Source organism: Camellia sinensis, chromosome 4 (assembly GCF_055761805.1).
Source record: "Camellia sinensis isolate YWXY chromosome 4, ASM5576180v1, whole genome shotgun sequence".
Taxonomy (NCBI): Eukaryota; Viridiplantae; Streptophyta; class Magnoliopsida; order Ericales; family Theaceae; genus Camellia; species Camellia sinensis.
In genome coordinates, this window is record NC_138964.1 from 150449431 (window position 1) to 150473399 (window position 23969).

The window sequence follows — 23969 nt, forward strand, 5'->3', positions numbered from 1 at the left end:
GGGTTTCTTACCCTTGCTAGATTGGGACCTTTTTTCACTCTTAACCTGATTAGACTTCCAAGTGTTCACCCTTCATAGGAGGTGGAAATAAACGAGTAGGGTGAGGGAAAAGAGGGGAAGCCACTAAATAGAAGCTTCGCTCGCTCGCTCTAATGCTCGTTTAGTAGACAACAAGTAGTGTGCATAAGCCCCTTTGGAGAGGGGGGGCGAGTACTGCACAAGCTTGTAAGTAAACAACTATCCTGACATAAGGATTCTAGTTCGCCCACTTGGAGCAGATGAAGATTCTTAGATGGGGAAAAATGCACTTCTTAAATTTCATGGCAATTACTTCTAGGTCCTCCTTGCCTATTTTATCATAATCAGACATGACAACATCCACTCCAAAACCGAGCTATGCATGGATTCCTAGCGGCAAGTCACTAAGGCACACCAGTCTTGCCGAAATTGTAATATTATGAACTTTTTTAAGCCAACAACTTCACAGGACAATTTTGATGATTTTGACACTAAATAACATGTAGAGCTCGTGTCCTACACTAATGCAGTATGTTCATATTGTTTTACCTGAGATCAGATCAGAGCACTCTTTTCATTATCTCTGATTTGTAGAAATTTAATGTATAAAGAGAAATGATTGTATTATTGATTGTTGTAAGTTGTGATGTATTGTGTGTACATTATATAGGAGATGGAGATGTGGAGTAGGTGAAGTGGAGTGTGTAGTGGAGTAGGTAAAGTGGAGGTGGAGTGGTGTAGTAGGTGAAGTGGAGTGTGTAGTGGAGTAGGTGAAGTGGAGGTGGAGTTTAGGTATACATTAACAGCCCCCCTCAAACTCAAGGAGGATAGGAACTAACCAACTTGAGTTTGAAGAGAGTAACAAAACAGGAAAGTAAACTGATAAATAAAATAAAACAGGATAGGAGATACGGTATGGTCGTGTCAGATCGATGTAGCAGACAGTTTATGGGGTCATGTCGGACCGTTGTAGCAGACAGTTTACAGGGTCATGTCGGACCGTTGTAGCAGACACTGTGTGGTTGTGTCAGACCGATGTAGAAGACAGTTTATGGGGTCATGTCGGACCGATGTAGAAGACAGTTTACGGGGTCATGTCGGACCGTTGTAACAGACACTGTTGTGACAGTTGTTGTGACAGTTTACGGAGTCTTGCTGGACCCTTGTAGAAACTAACCGGAATCAATGTCGGGACAGTTTACAGAGTCTTGTCGGACCCTTTGAAGGAGCGAACCGGAATCAATGTCGGGACAGTTTACAGAGTCTTGTCGGACCCTTGAAGGAGCTAACCGGAATCAATGTCGGGACAGTTTACAGAGTCTTGTCGGACCCCTGAAGGAGCTAACCGGAATCAGTGTCGGGACAGTTTACAGAGTCTTGTCGGACCCCTAAAAAGTCGCACCCTTAAAAGGTGTGCCCAATCTTTCAAAAGGCGTGCCATCAAAAGGCGTGCCCAATCCATAAAAAGGCGTGCCATCAAAAGGCGTGCCTATCAAAAGGAGCGCCCATGTTGTCGGCGAGCGCCGAGAGGCGCATGATGCGCGTGTCTGCCTCGGCTATTTAACCAAGGTTGAGGCGGAGGCTGTGCAAACCAGTCTGAAACCGCCGAAAATCCTTTGAAAAAACTCTTCCGTTTCTGAGAAAGAGATTCTGGAACACTCTGTTGCCATTCTGTAACCAACCCTTCTCTGAAACACTCAGCAACCCATAACATGGCCTCGTCTTCCCGTTCAGCTACCCAGAATATGGCCTCTTCGTCCCGTGGTCTGCTCACTCTCTTTCCCGACCTCAACGAGTCAACAAGAGAGATAACTAGTGCGGTGGCCAGTGAACCTCAACCAAGCGCCTCTGGTTTTGCTCCGTTGAACTTTCCGATGCGGTCGGTGGAGCAAAAAATGGCGGTGCAAACTGATATTGAGGCCAATCAGTATATTTTGAAGTCATGTGTGGAGACCATGACGGCGGTCACAAACCTGTCGCACCGGCTGCAGAGTAGGACAAATGAGGTGCAGCAGTTAAACGCCCAGCTGGCTCTGCTCCAACGCATGTATAAGGATGCGCGAGCAGAGATAAGTGTGCTAAAGGCTGAAAATAAGGAGCTGAAGCGGAATGCCACCGTTATGTTCCGATTTGGAGGTCCGCCATATGCTGGAGTGGAGGAGCAGGGTGGAGTGATCGTGCCCAGTGGAGTGGGAAACACGGAGGCAACACTGTTAAGGGCCGCCCAGGACGGAGGCAAGAAGAAGAGATCGGCGGCAGAGTAGAGAAGAAAAATCCCGCCGGTGGATGTGGTTTTGGTTGTTTGGTTGTTTGTTTGTTTGGTTGTTGTTGTTGTTGTTGTTGTTGTTGTTGTTGATTTTTTTTTTTTTTTTTTTTTATGTAAAATTGTGATCGGGGTTGATCCCCGAGATGAATAAAATATGGTTGGTTGTGCAAATTGGTAAATTGTTTGTAATGGTGTTTTTTTTTTTTTTTTTTTTGTGGGTAATAAGAATAATAATAAAAAAAAAAAAAAAATTAATGGCGAAAGCATGTGCCTTGGTGGGTTGAAAAGTGATAAAATGAGAGAGATTTCTAAAAAGTGGAATTTTGTTTTGTTTTGTTTTTTTTTTGTTGATAAAATAAAATAAATAAAGGTAAAGTGGGTAAAGTAGGGTTTGTATAAAATAATAATAAAATAAATGAGTGGAGAAGGTTGGATTGTTGTTAAGATACATTGAATTTGGATCAATGAAGTCATCGGAGTGCAGGGACAAGCAAATCATGGAACTTTCTGGATCCAAAGACAAAGCCTCCTTCAACTTCTTTAACCCCGACGAAGAAAGCGATGAAGAATTTGATCCCCATCCCAGCTATGGTTTTCGTCCTGTTCCTCCCCTGGCTGCTTCTCACTCTCGCCCTTCCCTTGTCAGAAATTCCAGTTCTATGAACTACATTGATGCTGTTACATGTGGTGGATGGGCTCAGTGCAAGACTCTCTCAACTAGAGAGTAAAATACACCAGCTTGAGAATGCTGTTGACGATCTGAGGCGATTTAAGGCAGAAGAGACAACTTCAGCGACTCCGACGACTAGCCGTTGTTGATTCGCGTGACGGCGGAGTCATAGTGGTTAAACTCAGATCCGAGGTCGGAGATCAAAGACTACAGATCTAAGATTGAGAACAAGCACTCGTTGATCTGTGATGGCATTCTCAAGCTCCATAGATTTGAGAGAGCTACGATCAGTAGGAATGGAGCTCCGATGTGTTTGGGTCTGTGAGGAGCTGCTCGTTACACTGAAGAGAAGCACCGAAGGTGAGTGGCAGCTTGGGCCGCGACGCCTACGACTGTCGAAGCTGCAACAAGTTGATGGTTGGGTCTTCGGCGGTGTTGCTTGAAGCCGCGATGGAGGTCTGTGCAAACGGCGGCAGTGCTGGCTTGTTGAAGAAGAAGGATGGCCTCTCGATCTAGAGAGAGAGTAGGCTGAGAAATGGGTGTGGCGGCTGTGTAAGAGGTTCTGGCGGAGAGAGAGCTTCCTGAGGTTGGAAAGGTGGGCAATCCGGAGGTCCAAGGTGGAGAGTCGATTGGCGGTGAGGTCCAACTCGGTCAGACTCGGTGGAAGCTCGACTGAGTCGAGATCGTGTAGCTGGAAGCTTGTGAGATCAAGGACTGTAGCCGATGATGATTCATTGTCCTCGTCCACCATTGTTGCAAAAGGTGTCTTCCAAGGTTTTGTAGCTATGAAGATTCGGAGGGTTGCATCAATCCATTCTCTTTGACAGAGGATAGGAACTTGTGTAAATTGAACTGACCGAGCAAAGTTGCAAACCAGTATTCAGCAGCAGGAGGAGGAAGGACATGCAGGGTGATCAAGGTATGTGTAGAAAATTCAAGCGGAATAGGTTGAGGTCCAGCGGGCGGCTAAAATGATGTTGCCGCCCGCCGGGGAAGCGAAAATAGTAGGTTCTAAACCTGCTCTGATACCATGTAGAAATTTAATGTATAAAGAGAAATGATTGTATTATTGATTGTTGTAAGTTGTGATGTATTGTGTGTACATTATATAGGAGATGGAGATGTGGAGTAGGTGAAGTGGAGTGTGTAGTGGAGTAGGTGAAGTGGAGGTGGAGTGGTGTAGTAGGTGAAGTGGAGTGTGTAGTGGAGTAGGTGAAGTGGAGGTGGAGTTTAGGTGTACATTAACATGATTGCTTCTCAATCTTGAACACTTGGACCCTGAAAATCACACGTTTTGTCTATGAAAATCACCAACACACTAAATCTGGGAACAATATGTACAATGTCATCATTATCCAACTATCGAATCTCACTAATATATCAATTTGTTTTTCATTCTGTCTCATATAAATTGTGTTAGCACCCACTTGTAGATGTGAACAAAGTAGGCATTAGAACACTGATAAATGATTCTTGTGTTTATCATATGATCACAGAAGCTAATGCAAAGTTGACAATGCCAATATAAGTTGAAGTTATTAGTTTTCTTTCAGTTTAAAACACATCTTAAAAAAATTATTAAAAAAAACACTTTTGCCGATGAAAACTTTTGCAGGCATTTAGAAGACTATATGAAGCAGTTGATCTGGGATGGATTTATGCCATTACAAAATATGAACCGGTAAGCCCTCTTATAAGCTTTTAATATTATCAAAGATGATCTTATTATTATTATTATTATTATGTTCTTGGCATCATGGCATGGTACTTAATTTTAAAAGCATGATTCACAGTTTGCAACAATTGTTGATGCTCTGTATGGTGTTTGGGCCAAATATCGTCTTCAAATCACAGGTGTGTCCAACGTTGCTCATTGTGCCGTAACTTCAACTTTTCACTTAAATATGCTTAGTTTTTTATCCTTAAAAAACTAAATTTTACATTTCTCGACTTTTAGTTAATGCTTTATTGTTGTCCAATGAGTTCTCGCCAAATATCATGTTGTCACATTAGAACAAATTATTTTATCTTCTATATCTTCCAGCATATATTTTTTTGGCATACTTGAGCGTTGTCAACATCTTACAATTCACAACACATATCTTATGATTCGATACTTTTGACAGGTAAATCTATAATATCATCAATGCATAGCTTAAACGAAATGTATTTTACAAAATTATGATGTGATATACAATACGTGATCATGATGCAATACATATGTTACACGATTCATATCCCTATTTGATAATTCTGTTTGAGGGGGCACTAACTGCTTTAGAAGCTGAGCACGCTTCCATTACATCCCTCACAAAATCACAAGATATGTAATGCAGATTGCTCCAGTTTCCTTAATTTCACCAATGGTTTTTAGCCAATGTCCTTTCTGGTTACAGGTCGGCCGCCTTTAGAGGAGGTTTTGGAGGTGCGGAAGAAAAAGGTTTGGATACACAAACCATCTATGTTCTTTTTCCATTCAATTACACATCAAATTATTTCAGGTTCTATTTTTCTTGGTTTAGGCAAAAAAGACAGTTTCGAACTTAGGGAATTAATCCAAGAAAGAGAAAGAGCCATTCATGCTGTATCAACATACTTTGGAACCATTAATTTGGAGTTTAATTTGGAACTTTTCAGTAGAAAATCATATAACTGAAAGTATGGTTAAAGATGGAGCATATGTTTGCTGACCACATTTCAGGAATTAGCCTTCGTGGCTGTAATTATTAAAGGAACAAAAAAAAAATTAGAGTGAGTTGTTGGATAACTTTGATGACTCATGATAACCATACGAAATGCAATCCAATGATCAAGGAACAAAATTTCATTTATTTTCCATCAAAACAGACAAAACATTTTGTTGCTTAGGAAACCAAAACGAAACATTAGTGAAGTACTGAATTTCTAATGTTCCATAGAAACATACCGAAATGCACCAAAATACTATGAAACATTAGTGGAATACTGAATTTCTAATGGTCCACCAAAACATACCGGAATGCACCAAAACACACTGAAAATCTATGATGTTGTTTTGATACCTATTAAGAATATTTAACAATGCTCATTTTTATTCGTCTCTTTTGTCGAAAAGAAAATTTTGAGAGTAAAGAAAAGTATCCAAAAAAATTTGAGAATTTGAGAAGCTAGATATAAGAAGAGGAAAAGATAAAACAAACATGATAAGCTCACCTTTTTCCATCCCCACTACTAGTATTTTGTATTCTTTTAATGTTTTTTCTTATAATGACAAACCTCTCCCCCAACTAAGTGTTTTTGAGCTTATAATATTGATAGATTTCAACATGTTCAATTATTTAATTTTTGAGAATGAATTAATATTTATGTAAGTTTTAGTTTTAGTTTTTAAATATTTTCAACCGTTTTCATTATTTCTTCTATGTTTCAGAAGTGTTTCCATTTCCAAGCTAACCAAAACAACACACTGAAATGAAATTTTGATCCTCAAATCCAATGATGACTTGTGTTTGTTGTTTTTTGTCCCTATAGGGTGAAGCATGCAATGACAGCAAGGTTTGCAAGATGTAAGGTTTCTTAGTAGTTGATGTCAGTCCCGAATGAAGCATCGTGAAGATTGGATAACTTTGCAAGTTGTGGCTTCCATATATCTATCTCTACATCTTCTATACGTAGCCTAAGCGTGAGTTCATATTTATAGTTAGCTTCATTTGGAAAAGGATTGATAATCTGTACTTTTTAACAATTAACTCCTTTCCACCTATCCACCCAAAAAAAGAAAGAAACTCCTTTCCACCTCACTGCTAGAAAAAGAAAAATGTATATTAGATCATTCTCTTTCCTCTTTTATTATGAAGTAACTGGATTATAGAATCAAATTTTCATTACAGATTGTATTTATAATCTTTTTATGCGTGGTGTCGGTATCTGCTCATTAATATATCATCTTTCTTTGGTTCAAATCACTCTGGTTTCATTTTTAGAATGTCTTTTGAAAAACAGCAAAAACAAATTTGGTGAAATTTGATTGAGGAAAAACGTCAAGGGGACCAAGATGTAAACCTCTTCTTGGAAATTTTATAAAACATTGCACAGAAGATCATGATATCACACCCCAATAAGCATAAAATAAAATAAAAAATGATTAATATAGCATTGGAAAAAGAAAAGAAAAAGAGAGGATGTTTCTATTACTTAATAATTCTTTCTACCATTGTTTTTAGGGTTTCCCAAATATTCTTCTATTATGGACATACTTCTTAGTTTGTGGACCATGTTTTTCAATATTTCATGTGTTTTGTGATCTAGGCATGTAAAGAGCAAAATGTTGAAGGGTATCTCGGGCATGACCTAGAGTTTAGTTAGTTTTGGTGTACGAAACTCTAGGCTTTAGAGTATGTTTTTAAGAAAAACAAGTGAAATCAATCTGACCGTCTGATACCAACCAAATTTTGGTTTTTGATTAGTTTTTTTTTTATAAGATTCAAGCCTGACAGAACCGACTAAAATGTTATATAAATAATTTTTGTATTATAAGTCTTTGAGCATTAAAAGATAAGTGACTAATAATACACGTTTTGCAATTAAAGAAGGCAGCATTTACTGAGCAGCCCCCACCCTCTCTCTTCCTTTGAATCACTAATTTACACTAAATTGAAATACCGATTAAATCAAACCGTAACATGTAGTCGGTTTCGGTTCCTCAACTAGCAAAACCGAAAGGCTCAATTCAGTGCTAAATTCTCTCTCAATCTTGACAAACCGAACTGAATCGATTATACCAGGGATGCTCTTATTTCCTAAAAGGAAATCTGTAAAAATGTCAAACCACAATGCAATGCAGTTACAAGAATAAAGAGTATTCTTTTACATTGTAGGGTATTAAAAGCTATTATAGATGTATTGTCCATGCCTAGCATGCATAACTAGTACTTCACTATACATAATGCACAGATAAAATAAAGAAATTAAGAAATACCAACTGGCAGCTTTAAGCTAGAATGTAAGGTAGTAAAACAACTGCATCCAAACAAGACCTTAACCAAAACAACCAACATAAAACATAACCAGAACATAAGTGTGGTTTATGATAGTCATTAAAAATCTAATAAAAATAAAACTTGTCACACTCTACAACTGCACAACAGTCCTTACCGGGCAGCACCTAGAAGTCTTATCTATGGAAGGTAGATTGAAGCATTCTTTATGCACAGTCCACTAATGAAGTCTCTGCTTTTTCCGAACATGACCTGAAACCTTGGTTATCATTCTTACTGAGAATTTCAGCACAATGAACATTTGTACCCATTTTCTGCTTTGGGCTTCATCGATGGCAACAGCCTGAGATTCCTCAAAATCTTGAACAATATCTCGAATCATGGACTCTAGATCCCACATCTGGTTTGGAGCTTGGTGTGGGGCTTCTGAAGGCTCATATTGAAACACTGGGGCTGCCAAAGGTTCATATGTGAACTCCATATTACAAATAGTACACAAGCCAGGATCAATCATGTGAGAAGTTGTAATGAAATCATTGGATGAAATGATACCCTGAGAAGTGCTTGGCTGTGTATGATCATATTCAGCAATCACGTGCGATGTACAAACATTAGTGCCACTAGGACTCTGTGGCCAGGTTAAATTTGAAGGGGAAAGTGCATTCCGTAATAGCGAATTATCATCATAAGGGACCACTTGCCCCCAGTGTTCAAATGCAGATACTACCAATTTCTGTGCATCGGCCTATTGCCAAAATCAATCGATAATGATTTAGAAATAAGCAAAAATATGGACAGACGAAAGAAACTTCAGGTGATTACGGGTAAGAAAAGTGTACCTTTTTTGTTTCAGACAAGTCATCAATAGGAGTGTAATGGCATTCAGAGTATACTCCCAATACTTGTCCGACAGCATTGAAAACTATGCGTGTTTTTTGTTGAGAACTGGGAGGAGGGTAGAGATATCTCTCGTCGAGTTTACAGGTCAGAGCATGTTTCACGGTGACATCCAACTTCTTATCAGGCATGGCAGAGCCAAGGATCTGCATAGGTGCCAACAAACAAGTAACTTTATTACTTTTATAGGCTGAAGAAGAGCAAAGTGCTTTGTCCTTTGGTAGACAGGAGTGTTGAAAGCGTTGAAGTATTAACAAAAATATCACAATGTGTACATGTGCAAATAAATAAAATTGTATGTAAATATATAAACATCTTGAATTTTATTGCAATTTTGATTTGATTTACTGTTAAACACTGATTTCACCCCTTAACTTCACCAGCATGACGTTTTCTCTACAAAACATCATATCAAAGGCAAAGACATAGAAGTCGGCATTTACCATAAAATTTTAATATGAACATAAAAATATGGTGGCATTGATAGATGTTCAACACAGATACAACATTGTGTGTCCTAGTTTGAACACACAATAGGCATATACTAAGGAGTACGAACACTTCTAAGAAGGTGTGTGTCCCTGTCGTGTTCGACGCTGACACTCGTTGGACACTTCCCAACATCGGTCTTAGACCTAGATATGCTTCAAACACTTGGGAGAGACTATGTCCATCACTTAAATAGACATGAAACAAATTATAAATTTGAACAAAATAACTTAAGGATACAATGATAAAAGAAAAACAATATAAATTATACCTATTAATCCCTCATCCTTTAAACTTTAAGAATTAGTATTATGTTGATTTTTTAATGAAATATTAACATCTATGACATAATATAATAAAAATATAAAATCATATACTTTGTGTGTCCCTCACGTGTTTTATACTGCATTTTTTTAAAAATTGACACGTCGACATGTCTGTGTTGTGTTGTGGGTCCGTGTTCGTGCTTCTTATATATATAAAGATATTCACAAATCGCGAGACAAATGTTGTCCCTTAACCTATTGTATTGAGCACAATCATGAGACTATCAACAGAATTTGCATAATTAAATTTTGAAATGCATGGGAACAAGTTTATCAACAACTCGACCTTCAAAAGCAACATTTAGGCTATAGAAGGCAGTGCCTTGCATTTAATATGACACATAAAACAGCAATAAGTAGAGTATACAACAAGTAAGTAGTCAAAAGGTAAATAAATAATGAAAGAGCAATAAATTCTTACATCTCGGAGCCCTTGACGGTCTATAACAAACTTTTTTAGAAAATCCTCCACGGTTATGATGTTTTCCTTACTTAGACGCTTATCAATACAGCCACCTTTGCCGATGTTTTCTAGCCGCCATACCTTATCAGTTAGAGACGGAGGGTAGTGCTTCTTGTACACTGCAAACAAAAGCCGGAAGTTATACTGCACATTTCCAATCCTATACTAACTTGTGTTTTGTAATGAATACCTTCATTCTCTGATCTTGCTATTTTCAGTTTCATAGGCTTCTTAGGTATTAATGAAAGAAAGCAAGTTAATAAAAAAAGGTTATTATAAATGACAGAACATATAGTTTCATTGTTATGACTATAATCATTCAATAAAAAAAAAAGCTATTATGGAAAATAGGAGTAAGAGCATATTAGAAAAAGCATCTAGCTGACATTAATTATTTTTTCACTTACGATAGGGAACTTGAAAACAAGAACATGAACATATCTTCATGATGTATATGCAGAGAACGGAAAGAAATAAACATTATTAAATTGGAGAAATTTTAATGTAAAAGTTAAAATTAATTGAATTTAAATATATATATATATAAAGAATAAGTAAGAGCCTAGAATGTAGAGTCTGCAACATGTGGACACCCTAAGAAGTACGAACATGGACACGTACCGACACGGCGACACGACAATTTTCAAAAAATACAGGACACGACACGTGGAGGATATGCACAGAATATATAATTTTATATATTTATCATATGTCATATATATGAATATATCATTCTAAGACAATAAATAAATGCAATACAACACTAATTTTTATAAATTGACATTAATTTTCTTTTATCATTGTATTCTAAGTTATTTTGTTAAAATTTATAATTAGTTTTGTGAGTGTCTAATCAATAGACGTGTGTTTAAGTAATGGATACGTGTGTCCTCCAAGTGTTCAAAGAGTGTCCAACTCTAAATTCTATTTAAAAAAATAGGATACGTTTGGATGAGTGTTAGACACATGTCGGAAAAGTATTCGACACCAACACGACACCCTTTTAGAAGTGTCCGTGCTTCGTAGTGGACACCCTGTTACTCTAAACAATCTAAAAAGGAAAATTAAATGATTCCATCATCATTCCAGACTCAGGGCATGAACCAAGAAAACCCAAAAAACATAATTGTCTTTTGAGAGCCAGAAATATTAAGCCTTGAAAAATTATGAAGTTGTCAAATGGAACTAACAGACTTGCACAAAAAATGATATGTACAGGACACTATATGACGTGAAAGTAACAGTTCAATGTGAGCATCCCATTTTCTGTTCTTCACACAAAACAGATACCAAACATTCAATTCTTACTATTCCTACTTTCATGACACACCTTCAAAATACCAACAGGATTAAAGAATGACATCTTAATTATAGCCTTCTCTTAGGTCGAATTTGATCTGATATGAAATTAACCCCCCTAGAAGGTCTTTGTTTAGAAATCAGGAGAGAAGCACTTAGGTCAAAATGGTTTCAAATTAGTACAAATAAAACTGAATATATGAAATGTAATTTTAGTGACATAAAATATATAAAAAGTGGAGAAATGAAGATTGAAAATCAGAAAATAAAAAATAGTAAATATCATCGTTACCAAGGTTCGATTATTAATAAAGATGGTGAGGTTGGAGATGATATGATCTACAAAATCAAAATAGGTTGGCTCAAGTTCAACTGTGCATCTGGTATATTAAGTGATCAACGAATACCTACAAAATTAAAAGGAAAATTTTATATAACACAGCTGTAAGGCCAAAATGCTTTACAGAACAAAATGTCGAGCAACAAAGAAATAACACGTTCATAAAATGAGTGTGATTGAAATGAGAATTCTTAATTGAATGTGTGGTAAGACTAGGCAAGATAGAATTGGATTGGTTTGGTTTAATGTATAGACATCACAAACCTTTTAGCATCATCATAAACCAATTATTGCCCATGTTTTTTTCTCTCTAAAATACAAGATTTCGAATAATGGATAGTAGAAAAATGTTGCAAAATCAGAACCACTTACATTTGTTGCGGCAATCCTCTAAGAAGAAGGGCTCCGACTTTGCTTCTCTTACTCTAGTCCCGTCAAACTTATTCACAATTCGTGCCCCCAGCCTAAACTCATGTTTCTTCATCCAACTTGATCTATGCGCAAAAGAAATCTCATCTAATGAGCCAATGCCTTCTTTCAGATTGAGAAATGCATTTCTAGTTAGAATAGACTCATTTTCTTTAACAATCTTTAGGTTGAATTCTTCTTGTGTCCATTCATGTTCTTCATCCTTATCAGGATCTACCCGAAGAACTACAATTTCCACTTTTGCAGAGGCTTCAGGCCCAAATTTGACAACTTGCTTTGTAATAACATCAACTAAATCTATTCTGACAGAGCAACAGTTTTCTCCTTTAACTTTTCTTCCTGTCAATAACAGCGGAGAGAGTTTGTTTAGGAACCGTAGTTGCAAGCTTCTTGGCTCAGAACAATGTATCTTATTTGCTGAGTTCCTGAATAAGAATTGCGAGGATATGTCAGCTATACATCAGCCATTGACAAGGGTGTTCACTATTACTGAGAGAGAAGGGTGGCTAAGCTTGGCCACCTTCTCACTAGGAGAAAAGAGAAGAGTACACAAAATCTTAAACCGTCTGGTTGTATTTTCATTCTCTTTTCATTTTTCCAAAAACACAGAAAATTTGTTTAATGAACTGTTTTTAAAATCTGTTTTCAGAAAATTCCAAAAATAACCCACTTTCTAGGAAACATAAAAAAAAAAAGTTTTGAAAACTGTTTTAGCACAAAAATGAAAACAATTCATGAAAAACGAAAGCAAAACCAAATTTGATCCCTAATATTGTCACATACTGATTCATACTAGTCAAAATCCTTTCCTGCACCGATTTAAATTCCTCTTTTACCTGTAATAAATATATAGCATCAATGAGATATTAGTAATCTATATAATAGTTAAGATTGACAATTTGTGGAACTGAAAAACATAAAATGGTGTAGGTTCTCAACATTGTATTGAATTTACTCATTGCATCGATTTACAATTGGAGTATTTATACCAAAAGACAAGGATCTATAAGTCATTCATTGGTCCTGGGCATAATTACAAGTACCAAGGAAACCAGAAATGAGAAATCAACTACAATTTAGTTTATATGCTGAAAGATTATTTTAGGACCCGAAGTAGTTGGTTTTGTAAAGACTGGAAAACAGATTCATGCAGTCAGATTTCTGATAGTTCAGATGAAGCTTGATCAATTATTATCTGCTAGAGAGAAGCTTGATCAATTATTATCAGCGAGAGAGACAGAGAGAAAAGACAGAGCCAGAGAGACCTGTCATCAGAACAAAAATTAAAATGTTGTCATTTTTTGGAGCTAACAAATGTACAGAACAACCACCAGCCATCAAATGCTATGCATAACACAACAGAATATTTTCAAATTCATGGGGCATGCAAACACCCAAGTAAGACAATAACAATGAAGTTAAATGTTCAAGTTTCACTTCAAGGTTGGAGAGATGGACATTAGTTTAGCATAAATAAAACACAAACAGTAAGGTATTATTTAGTAATATTTACAGTTTATTATTTATTTTTGGTAAAAAACAAAAAACATGTTTGGTACAAGTGTTTTAAAATTTTGTTTTGAAAACAAGTGAAAGGAGTGGCCGGATGGAGGTGGTGGAAAAGGTGGTTGTTGATGATTGCAGGTAGTGGCTGGATGTGGTTGTTGGTGGTGTTGAAGGTTGTTGCTAGGCACGGGCGGTGGGATGGTTGGCGGCAATGTGAGGTGGTGGCCGAAGAAGGTTTCCGACGGTTGGAAATGGCGGTTGGCAGCCGCAGGTGACGGTGAAGGTTGTTTCTGGAGTTTTGGTGGCCAAAGGTGGTTACCGTATGTTGGAGATGATGGCTAGAGATGGTTGTCGAAGGAGGTCACCGGTGACCGGTAGTGGTAATGAGCGAAGGGTGATGGCCGAAGGGGGTGGGAGAAGAAGGAAAGAAAGAATTTTTTTTTTTCTCCCCTAAACTAGTGAAACCAATTTTTTATGGTTATAAAAAATTAATAATTTTTGTCTACCGTTTACAAGTTTTTGAAAACGAAAATAAACGAGTTTTTGTTTGTAGTTTCAAGATTTTTGTAAATATAAACATAAACATTCAAGTTTCAATTAAAAGTTGGAGAGAGAGACATTAGTTTAGCATAAATAGAACAAAAACTATAAACAATACATAAGGCTAGTATGTGCCTGAAGTGAATATTACAAGTGCATGCTGACACACACACACACACACACACACACACACACACACACACACACACACACAAAAAAAAAAAAACAAAAAAGGTTAATAACCCTTGTAAAGAACTTGGGTCCATCTACAAAGTAAGCCCATTCTCAAATTTTCATTCAACCACCGTCATGCTTTCAAATTTGTACATGCAAATTGCAGTATCAAACACAACAGAGCAACAACAGATACTCCATTTGGGATCTGTTCTATAAAGTAGACCATGTGAATTCTAAGTCAAGTAACTTCAAGATTTGACATGGATACAAGCACAGTGGTATAAAGAGTGGATTCGAACACTCTAGAGCAACCCAAAACAATTGATAGCAGTTCCACCCATAGAATGCTGAAGATCCACCAAGAGAGCAAACTTATTTGCAACTCCTGCAAAAAGCAGCTTCAAACACTATGGACCGGAGAATCACCCTTATTGGCAAACAATGTTTAATGTTTTAAAAAATAAAATATTTCATCTAAGGACTTATTCAACTAACAGAATTTCCTATCATCGACAGCATGATGGACAACATATCTCCAGGAGGGCCATGAAATATAGGGTTAAGCTCAATCTTTGATTAAGTATAATGTTTGCCAGCAATAATGCATAAATACATGCATGCATATCTATATTTGGGTATCTGATCTACTATGCATAAACATGCTCACATGTGCTCATGAACAAAAACATTTATTTCTGTTTATCTATTCTGTACACATGAAAAGCACACATAGAGATACATGTATGCATGGATATACATCAAATCCATAATATTATATAATATGTTACTTGCACCTTCTCGTGCAATTCTTGAAGATATGATCAGAGCTCATCCTTTAATAGGTTAGATGTATGGAGTTAAGGAGGATTCACAACATGGACTCATAATGTTTAGTTTGGTGGCTAGACCTATTTGGCACCAAAGTATCTAGTAGATATCAAATGATTTCAAATCAGTAATCAAACTAGCTTTTCATCTAGCTGATGCACAAAAAAAGCTCAAAAGAATTTTGGATCTAATTGTTTTCTTTTCATTTATTCATTGATATATGCATAAAAAAGCTCATAATAATATTGGATCTAATCATTTTGCTTTATCCATTGATATATGCACAAAAGAGCTCATAACAATATAGGATCTAATCTCTTTTTCCCATTTATTTGATGATGTATATTGCCATAACGGTTTAGTTCAATTGTAATACTTTCCTTTTTGTTTCTTCCTCTTCTCTTAAATTCCTTTGGCTCAAATCAAGGGTTCATATATTGGTAGATCTAAGTCCAACTTGAATTGTTTATCATATCAATCTTTCCACTAATCATCGAATGAACATAAAAACTATACAGATCTCCCCCCATCTTCAAAAGAATTCTGGCTCCACTACTGTTCACACATGCATACACACAGACAACCATTCAAACATTTCTACAAACATGTTATATACTTAAATGTGTTGTACCGACTAGTTTGGCATTCACTTACAATTCTGCGAATCAAAGGCTCGATAATTGGCTGTATTACATGCTTGATCGTATTCAGGTCCCCGCTGAAGAAAGAACAAATGAAAAAGTTCAATCAAACCCAAATAAAATGACAATAAAAGTACATCGTCATAGTGCATTCAACAACTGTATTGACGGCTCATTACAGATTTCATCTTATTTCACTACAAAAATGAAGAACAAGAAGAAGAGAAAGAACAAAATTCAAAAAATCCCAAATAGAATCACAAAACATGATCATAGTACATTCAACAACTAAATTGAAAATAAGCAAAACCCAGTTTAGAAATATGGTTAAAAGATAATTTTTTATTTTTTATTTTTTGATTTTTTTTTTGAAAGTAGAAGGAAGTTAAAAGTTGAGAAGTGATCTCAAAATAATTTTATATAGTGATTTTTTGATTTTTAACCAAGTTTTTGGCTCTTTTAGACAAGTGATTTGAGAAGTTAGTAAAAACTTATTTTTAACTTTTTTTTATTAATATTTATTTATAATATCAAATCATAATAAAATGACCAAATTATTTCTATTCACTTTAAAATATTTATAACTTTACATATGTAGCACATTTTGATTTATAAGAAATAGAATTGTAATTTAACTAGTGGTTAAAAACCAATTTCTCAAATGTCTTTAAATATAAAAAAGCTATCTTTTAACTTTTGTTACAAAATTAAAAAAAGTAATAAAAAGTCAAGTAGCCAAAAGAGACCATATTATTTCACTACAAAAATGAAGAAGAAGAAGAGAGAGAACAAACTTCTAAAAATAAAAACAAAAACAAATAGGATAACAAAATAAGTACATGGTCACAGGATATTCAACAACTATATTGGTGCTGTTTGATGTAACTGTTAAAACAGATTATAAATTATAACTTAACAGATTATAGATTATGACTTTAATCAGAAATTGTTAATCTGTTTGGTATAGCTGCTGGATTATAGATTTAAGTTGCTATGTAGTATTTGTTAAATAAGTTGTGAAGTAACTTTTTCAATTAATTTTATTTTTTATTATTCACTATTTGTTTACATTTTTCATAAAAAATAATAACAATATTTTATAGTCCATTTGGATCTTTTTCTATTTTTAAAAAAATAAAAAATAAAAAAAAATTAAGGGTATAACCGTGAATTAACATGTCCACAGCAGAAACTGATAATCAGAAGCAAATGGTGAGCAGCTTCTCAGAATCAGTTTTTTTGACTTAAAATAAGTTGTTAGAATCAGAAGCTGTTTGAAATAAGTTTAACCAAACAGTCCAAAACAACTTTTTAAAAGCCAGAAGCCATAAGCTGGCTCAAAAAAGCCCCACCAAACACCCCATTGACTAAGAAGTCGTCTGGTAATTTTATTTTTTAGTTTAAAAGTTAAAAAATTATTAAAAAAATTAAGAAGGCAACGGTTTGTGCCCTAATTTGGCTATCATTTTAAAATTAAAAAAAAAGCACAAATAATAAAATAAGCTAAATACGTTAATAAGATAAAATATCACATCCTCTCACAAAATTTAAAAAAGTTAAAAAAATCCAAACGAAAAAATTTCAACACAAAAAATTGATTGTATTAACTAATGCCAAATGAAACTTATATTAAATAGTCAAAAAAATTAATTTTTTCTTTATTTTTTACACACTTTTTTATAAAAGTAAAAAAAATATTTCAAATATATTAATGTTTTTACATTATATTTTAATAATAATAAAAAAAACCCAAAAAAATTACTTTAAAAAGCTTGTTCCAAAGGAGGCCTAAATAAACAAAACCCAGTTCAGATTTCATCTTATTTCACTACAAAAATGAAAAATAAGAAAGAAGAAGAGTAGCAGACTTTCTTAAAGCAGAGAGCAAAGTTGATCCCTCCTCATCATCTGAAGTGCTGATGATGTTGCTGGTTGGTTGCGATCCAATGTTGCTCTCTGCTAACTGTCGAACCTGCGACATTTCTCAGTTATTAAAGCCTAGAAAAGCACAAAAACCCATGATTGATATATTTATAGTGTTTCATAAATTTACACAACGGTTTGTCTTGTTTGATCTTTAACAGGTAGGTGGTGGCCGTAGTAGTCAGACTAGTAGTTGTAGGGCCCAAACAAAACGCGTAGGCGTTAATGGTTCTAAAACGCGTCGTTGGTTAATTAACTGAAATAAAGAATGAATTGATAATAAGGTCAAGTTTGTGATACTCTAAATAATTTATTTTTTTATTTTTTTATATATTTTTTTTAAAAAGATAAAAAGTACATTTATTTAGATCATTCCAAACAACCCCTCACACTCACACCTCACCGCACCACACCTCGCCACACTAATCCATAAAGCCTCTGTTTGGCAAGTGAGGTTGGAGGTTTTTTTGGCTATTTTAGCCACAAAAAACAAAATAGGCTATTTTAGCCATAACAAACAAAACATCACATCCAACCCATAATCATTACATTCTTCTCTCACAAAAAAATTCAAAAAAGCCAAAAAGCCAAAAAGTCCTTCCCAAACCAAGCTTTTAAGCCCAGGCTAAAATAGCCAAAAAAGTCAAAAAGCCAAAAAGCCAACCCACTTCCCAAACCAAGCCAAAGGTGTGTTTGGCAACATTTAGGACATGTTTGTTTAGCGGGATAGGAGGTTGGATTACATTAGGGAAAATTATTCAATACTTCCATAACATCATGTATTCATACTCCAAATCAATCATCAATGACTTAACTTTATGTTGTTCCCCCATTACCAACATAAATTGTGAGCCATTGTGTCTTTTTACTAATCAAAACCTTATGAAGTACCACGCGTCCATACTCCGGGAGTATTAAATAATCACCCATTAGATTAGTATACGTGTGGGTCTTATTTACATCTTATATGGTGATGATTTAGGAGAAATTAATAGTGTGAAGAAAGATTAGTTTGGTTAAATTTTAGATAGGATTAAAAAAATAGTGGATTGAGTCTATTTTATATAAAAAAAATTATTTTTCTAATTTTATTTATTTTTTTTATCAAGTGCACTTACTTGTTTTAATATTTGTTTTATTTTTTTAATATAGAAATAATTTTATTTATTTATTTTATATAGAAATAATTTAATAATCTCATCACTAACCATCTATTATACTATCATCAAAATAAATACACTTTTATTTAATCCCTTCACTAACAATCCATACATTAACAATCTCTTCATTAACCATCCTCTCACTAAAAATCACATCCAACTTAATCCGCAAAACAAACCTGGCATTAGAGTTTATTAATTTTTGTTTACATAATAAAATATTGGGTTAATTACACTTGTCACTTGGTTAGTTTGATCCAAATTTTACTTTATTAGGTTTAATTTCAAATTGTATAATTTAATCCTTACACTTAAAGTTTAATTTTAGTTGGACCATTGTCATTCAGATTTGATGTTAAACTTAATAATTTTGACATACTTGTCAATTTTTTAAGGTGATCCAAAGGAAAATAAAAAAAAAAATTAAAATTGAATAGAAAGACCAAATTGAAACTTGATTTAAAATGTAAAAATCAAATTGTTCAATTTGAAATATAGAGATTAAAGTGAATTTTGGATCAAATTACAAGGTTAAAAGTGTAATTAACCCTAAAATATTATATACATACATATATATATATACTCATTTATTTATTTTTGACAAAAAATTAAGGATAAATTATATATTTTTTACTCTTATAATTTGATTTAAATTTTCATTTAGTCCCTATTGTTTCAAATTGAACAATTTGTCTCTACAGTTCTTATGTTTAAGTTGAAAGTTAAAATTAACGATTTTGACACTTGTCAGTCTTTTAAAATGTATACGTAGAAAAACTTATCGTAAATTTGAATAGATTAATCAAATTGAAACTAGACTTAAAGTATAAGAAGCAAACTGTTCAATTTGAAATAATATGAACCAAAATGAAAGTTGAATAAAATTATTGTTAGCACCATAAATCTGCAATTTTTATTATTATTTATTATTTATATAATTGCAGGACACGTGGCATCCTCTTATTCATTTGGAAGTTAAAAGAAGTTATAGAGATAATGGAGAATATGAAGGACAAAGTGGATGAGTGGGAAGACAAAGTGGATGAGTGGAAGGACACATGGCAAGACAAGAATGAAGATGGAAGAAATGGGTAGTTACTAAGTAGTTATTGCTGTATTTTTTCTTCTATAAATAGCCATTAATGGCTACATTGAAAAGGATCCGGAGAACATAAATCAAAGACAATTGATTTCAATATTTCTTGTCATTTTCCTTATTTTAGGAGTAGTTTAACATAGATTTATATTTCGAAGCATTTATTTTCAGTATTTCCATTTCGAAGCATTTCATGCAATTTCTTTTCGAAGCATAGGAGTAGAGGTAAGTAATTATTACTTTGATTGTTCACTCAATCGTCTTTCTCCGTCCCTCTTTCTTCTTTTACTTTTTCTTTTCTCTACACTTGGCAAATTTGAAGTCCTCTTCGTTGAGGCAAAAGAACCGTCAACACAATCGCTTGATAATTAGCTTGAATTTAATCTGTAAGGATTTTTCAATCCTTGTTGGCACGCTCGCATTTATGATATTTTCCTTCGTAGGAAAAATAAGCCAACATTTTTTGGCACGCCCAGTGGGACTCGAAGTGTAAGAAATGGCAAACGATTTGGATTTCGCCATTCGAACTTGTCAATATGAAATATATTGGCGTGAAAGAGAAATTTTGGATCTTCAAGAAGAGATTCATTTTCTTGATGAAATAAACTTTCATCCCTTACAATATTATTTGGTGGAAGAAAAAAGACACCATTTAATTGGAGAAATTCATCAACTTGATCTGGAAATTCGCCAATGGAATGATGAGTTATCAACTCTCATTACCAAGTCTTTAACTGAGGCTTTAATGGTCGGAATTGTTGAATTTCTTCAGAATTTTTCCATGGTTAAAAATAGCAAAAGCAAAGAATTGATTTCATCAATGGCTCGGGGGGTTCAAGAGTTCGTTTTAAAAGAGCCAAATTATGAAATTAACACAACGAAAGAGCATGTTCTTGAGCCAAATTTGGCTAAGAATGATGTTCCATGTATGACTCGAGGGGTCCAAAAACCAAATTTTAGAGAGTCAAGTCATGAAAATAATATATCTATGGGTGATTTTCATAAGCCATTAATGGCTAACATGGAAAAACAACCCACTTTGCCAAATAGTTATGAAAACCTATTCGGCAAAAGTCATGTTTTTAAAACAAACATGGTCAAAAATAATGAACAAGCCACTGTTCATGAATTCAAAATTTTTGATATTTTTCAAAATGCCAAAAAGTATAAATTTTCATGGTCACACTATACCATGACTTTTGGTGTTCAAAATCCTTTTTGGATTTGTGGTTCACATCAAAATATAATTATGATGATGTGGCTAATAAAATTAACAAATTGTTCTTATGAGTTCGAAGCACTAAGAACAAGGGATGACCATTTAAAATGCATGAACTTGGCTAGAAAAAGCCTGTGCATTTAAATAAATGGTTGAGAATGGCTTATCTTTTCAAATTGATGGCCAGTTGTTTGTATGTACACAATCAAAGCATCGAAGATACATTCGAAGCATCAAGAGTTGTTTCAAGAGTTGTTTCGAAGGTTGATTACTTCACATTTGAAGCTGTATAAAGCTTTGAAGATACATTCGAAACATCAAGAGTTGTTTCGAAGGTTGATTACTTCACCTTCGAAACTGTATAAAACTTTGAAAACTTTCGAAATGTGTACATCTCTTCAAATATATGTAAAATGACAATTAATTAGTTGTCGAATAATGCCTGTTTTTGGCATCATAAGTTGGCTCGAAGAACAACAGTTTTGGTGTCTTCGAAGAATTAATAATTGGTTCGAAACACAAAATTAATATTTCCATTAATTATGTGTGAACCAGAACATATAAGTTTTGAATAAACCACAATGGTTGGCCAAAAACAGCTTCGAAAGCCGTTTTGCCATAAGTTGCTTCGAAAGCCGTTTTGCCATAATTTTGTAAGCTTCGAAGCACTCTATCTTGCATCAACAACAGCTTCGAAGAAATAATAATGGTGGTTGTGAACCTTCGAAGCTTTGTCAAGTATTTTCGAGGATGTAATTCGTCTTTTGTCGGTTCCATCGACCTTCGAAGAATGATTTTGGTCCTTTATATCACTTTCGAAGCTTGTTACTAGTAATAATTCGAGTCATCTAGTCATAATTTCATACTCATTCGAAGCACTTTATTGGTGTTGTTACATCATTCGAAGCACTTTGCTGCTTAGGTTAGTCATGTGCTTGGTTCGGCCCTTCAAAAATTCAAATAAACAACTATACAAGTTAAAAGTGTAATTTATCCAATAAATAAATATAGTTTGGTACATACATGTATTTTAAAAATGGTATATTATACTTTTCACCTGTGTACTTTGACTCAAATTTTATTTTAATCCTTATTGTTTCAATTTGAATAATTTAATCATTACACTATAAGTTTAGTTTTGATTTAGCTCTTTTGTCTGAATTGGAGACTTAAATTTAGTTTTTGAAAATTTGTCAATCTCTTACAATGTACAAATAGAAAAATAATAATTAAAATTTAAACAAGATAACTAAATTAAAATTGAACTTAAATAGTAAGAACTAAATTATTTAAATTAAAATAATAGATATTAAAATAAAATTTAAATAAAACTATAGTGATAAAAAAATGTAATTACCGATGAAAAGAATCCAAATCCAATCAATTTAATTTTCTCAAATATATAAAATAACAGATCAGATAATGAAAATAAAATAAACAAGTCCTCCGAGCTCACACAATAGTGAATTGGAGACCAGTTCATTCCTTCATAAAACGAACTTTGATCCTCGTAAAACTATTAATGATTACAAACACAATAATGCTAGGATTAGGGGCAAAGTGAAGGATTGAGTGGCCTCTGAACCTTCAAAAAATTTAGAAATTTCACTTTTATATTATTCATCAAAAAATTTAAACCATATCCCTTCCAAATTCAATTCACTCTCTTCAAATTTTTGAAAAGTCACTGTATAAAAGGGTTGCCTTACAAATTTTTAAGGGTTATTATATTTTGATCCTTATATCATTTTGATCTTTATAATTTTAATTGGTTCGATTTTAATTATGAATTTATAATTTTATCTCAATTTAGGTGTTGTTTGGGATGTTCTAAATAAGTGTACTTTTTGATTTTTTTATGAAATATGGGTTGTGTTTGAAGTGATGTGGTAGAGAGATGATGTGATTTAAACAAGACAATGTGATTTAAATAAAATAGTGATTTTTTGAATTTTTAACTTTTTTAGGAGATGCCAAACCTAACCTTAATATACTTGATTATAATTGTTGTCATTTTTTGATGAAAAAAAACTCGCATAAATGACATGCATTATACTTTTAGGAGCAAAAGTAAAAGTTTACTTAATTCAATGATAATTTTTTTTTTATCAAAAACATTAACAACGTCACAAATTGGATTAAATTGATACAAAATCTATAATTAAAATCAAAATTGAGCTAATTAAAAGTGCAAAGACTAAAATAACATGAAAGGAAAAATGTAAAGATTACTGGTGTAATTTTTCCTACATTCAAGACTCTTAAATTTTTAGTGGTCTCTTTATTTTAATTGTAACAGTTAACCTTTTATATTTTAAGTTAAATTGCAATGTCACCTTTCTGTCAATTTGCTATTAATAAGGTTGATCAAATTTGTCATGTGAACTAAATGTTACATTTTTTTTTTCTTATTAGTAACATATACTTTTATCAAAATCTCACTTTACTCGTTGTACTTCGCTTAAAATATCATTTTGTTATTTAACTTTTAATTTTTATCAACCTCATTACCAATAGATTGATACAAGGATGAGATTGCATCTTAACTTGAAGTGTGAGAGATTGACTATTACAATTTAAAGTGAAAGAACCAAAGTAAGATTATAATAAAAGTACAAGATATTAAGTATAATTAACAATTTTTTAACTTAGAAATGACATGTAAATTACTAGGGTTATTGGTGGCATTCACAACCCTATACTTGG

At 33.8% G+C, this 23969-nt stretch overlaps 2 protein-coding genes across 23 annotated transcripts in view; one reads left to right on the forward strand and one right to left on the reverse strand.

The window, feature by feature from the left end:
- Positions 1-23969, forward strand: part of LOC114264390 (Putative thiol-disulfide oxidoreductase DCC) — a 217959-nt gene that overhangs the window by 4268 nt on the left and 189722 nt on the right. For 5 of the 12 annotated variants that reach the window (XM_082866542.1, XM_082866537.1, XM_082866539.1 and 2 more), the window contains 4 exons: positions 4570-4635; positions 4748-4808; positions 5351-5394; positions 6465-6895. In XM_082866542.1, the coding sequence (XP_082722668.1) occupies positions 4570-4635; positions 4748-4808; positions 5351-5394; positions 6465-6503 (210 nt within the window). In that variant the 3' untranslated portion in view covers positions 6504-6895. Of the gene's footprint in view, positions 1-4569; positions 4636-4747; positions 4809-5290; positions 5395-6464; positions 6896-23969 lie in introns of those variants that run through there. The other 7 variants (XM_082866534.1, XM_082866541.1, XM_082866536.1 and 4 more) reach the window with 2 other exon arrangements.
- Positions 7901-17916, reverse strand: LOC114264389 (calmodulin-binding protein 60 A). Of its 11 annotated transcripts, none has more exons than XM_028204995.2 (8): positions 17734-17916; positions 15879-15942; positions 12957-13009; positions 12117-12598; positions 10064-10224; positions 8770-8973; positions 8483-8675; positions 7901-8383 (listed from the first exon to the last, which is right to left on the reverse strand). In XM_028204995.2, the coding sequence occupies exons 1-8, from the start codon at positions 17844-17846 to the stop codon at positions 8151-8153; spliced, it is 1503 nt and encodes a 500-aa protein (XP_028060796.1). In that variant the 5' UTR covers positions 17847-17916; the 3' UTR covers positions 7901-8150. The 11 variants fall into 11 exon arrangements, with proteins under 11 accessions (XP_028060796.1, XP_028060797.1, XP_082722658.1 ...); XM_028204996.2 differs by adding an exon at positions 13282-13438 and having other exon boundaries at positions 7901-8675; positions 17734-17885; XM_082866532.1 differs by having other exon boundaries at positions 12957-13438; positions 17734-17866.

Coding starts and splice junctions, on each gene's coding strand:
- LOC114264389 (XM_028204994.2), bottom strand. CDS start 17,846: ATGTCGCAGGTTCGACAGTTAGCAGAGAGCAACATTGGATCGCAACCA. Junction 13,010..15,878: donor AGCCTTTGATTCGCAGAATT/GTAAGTGAATGC, acceptor TATTTATTACAG/GTAAAAGAGGAATTTAAATC. Junction 8,974..10,063: donor ACCGTCAAGGGCTCCGAGAT/GTAAGAATTTAT, acceptor GCACCTATGCAG/ATCCTTGGCTCTGCCATGCC.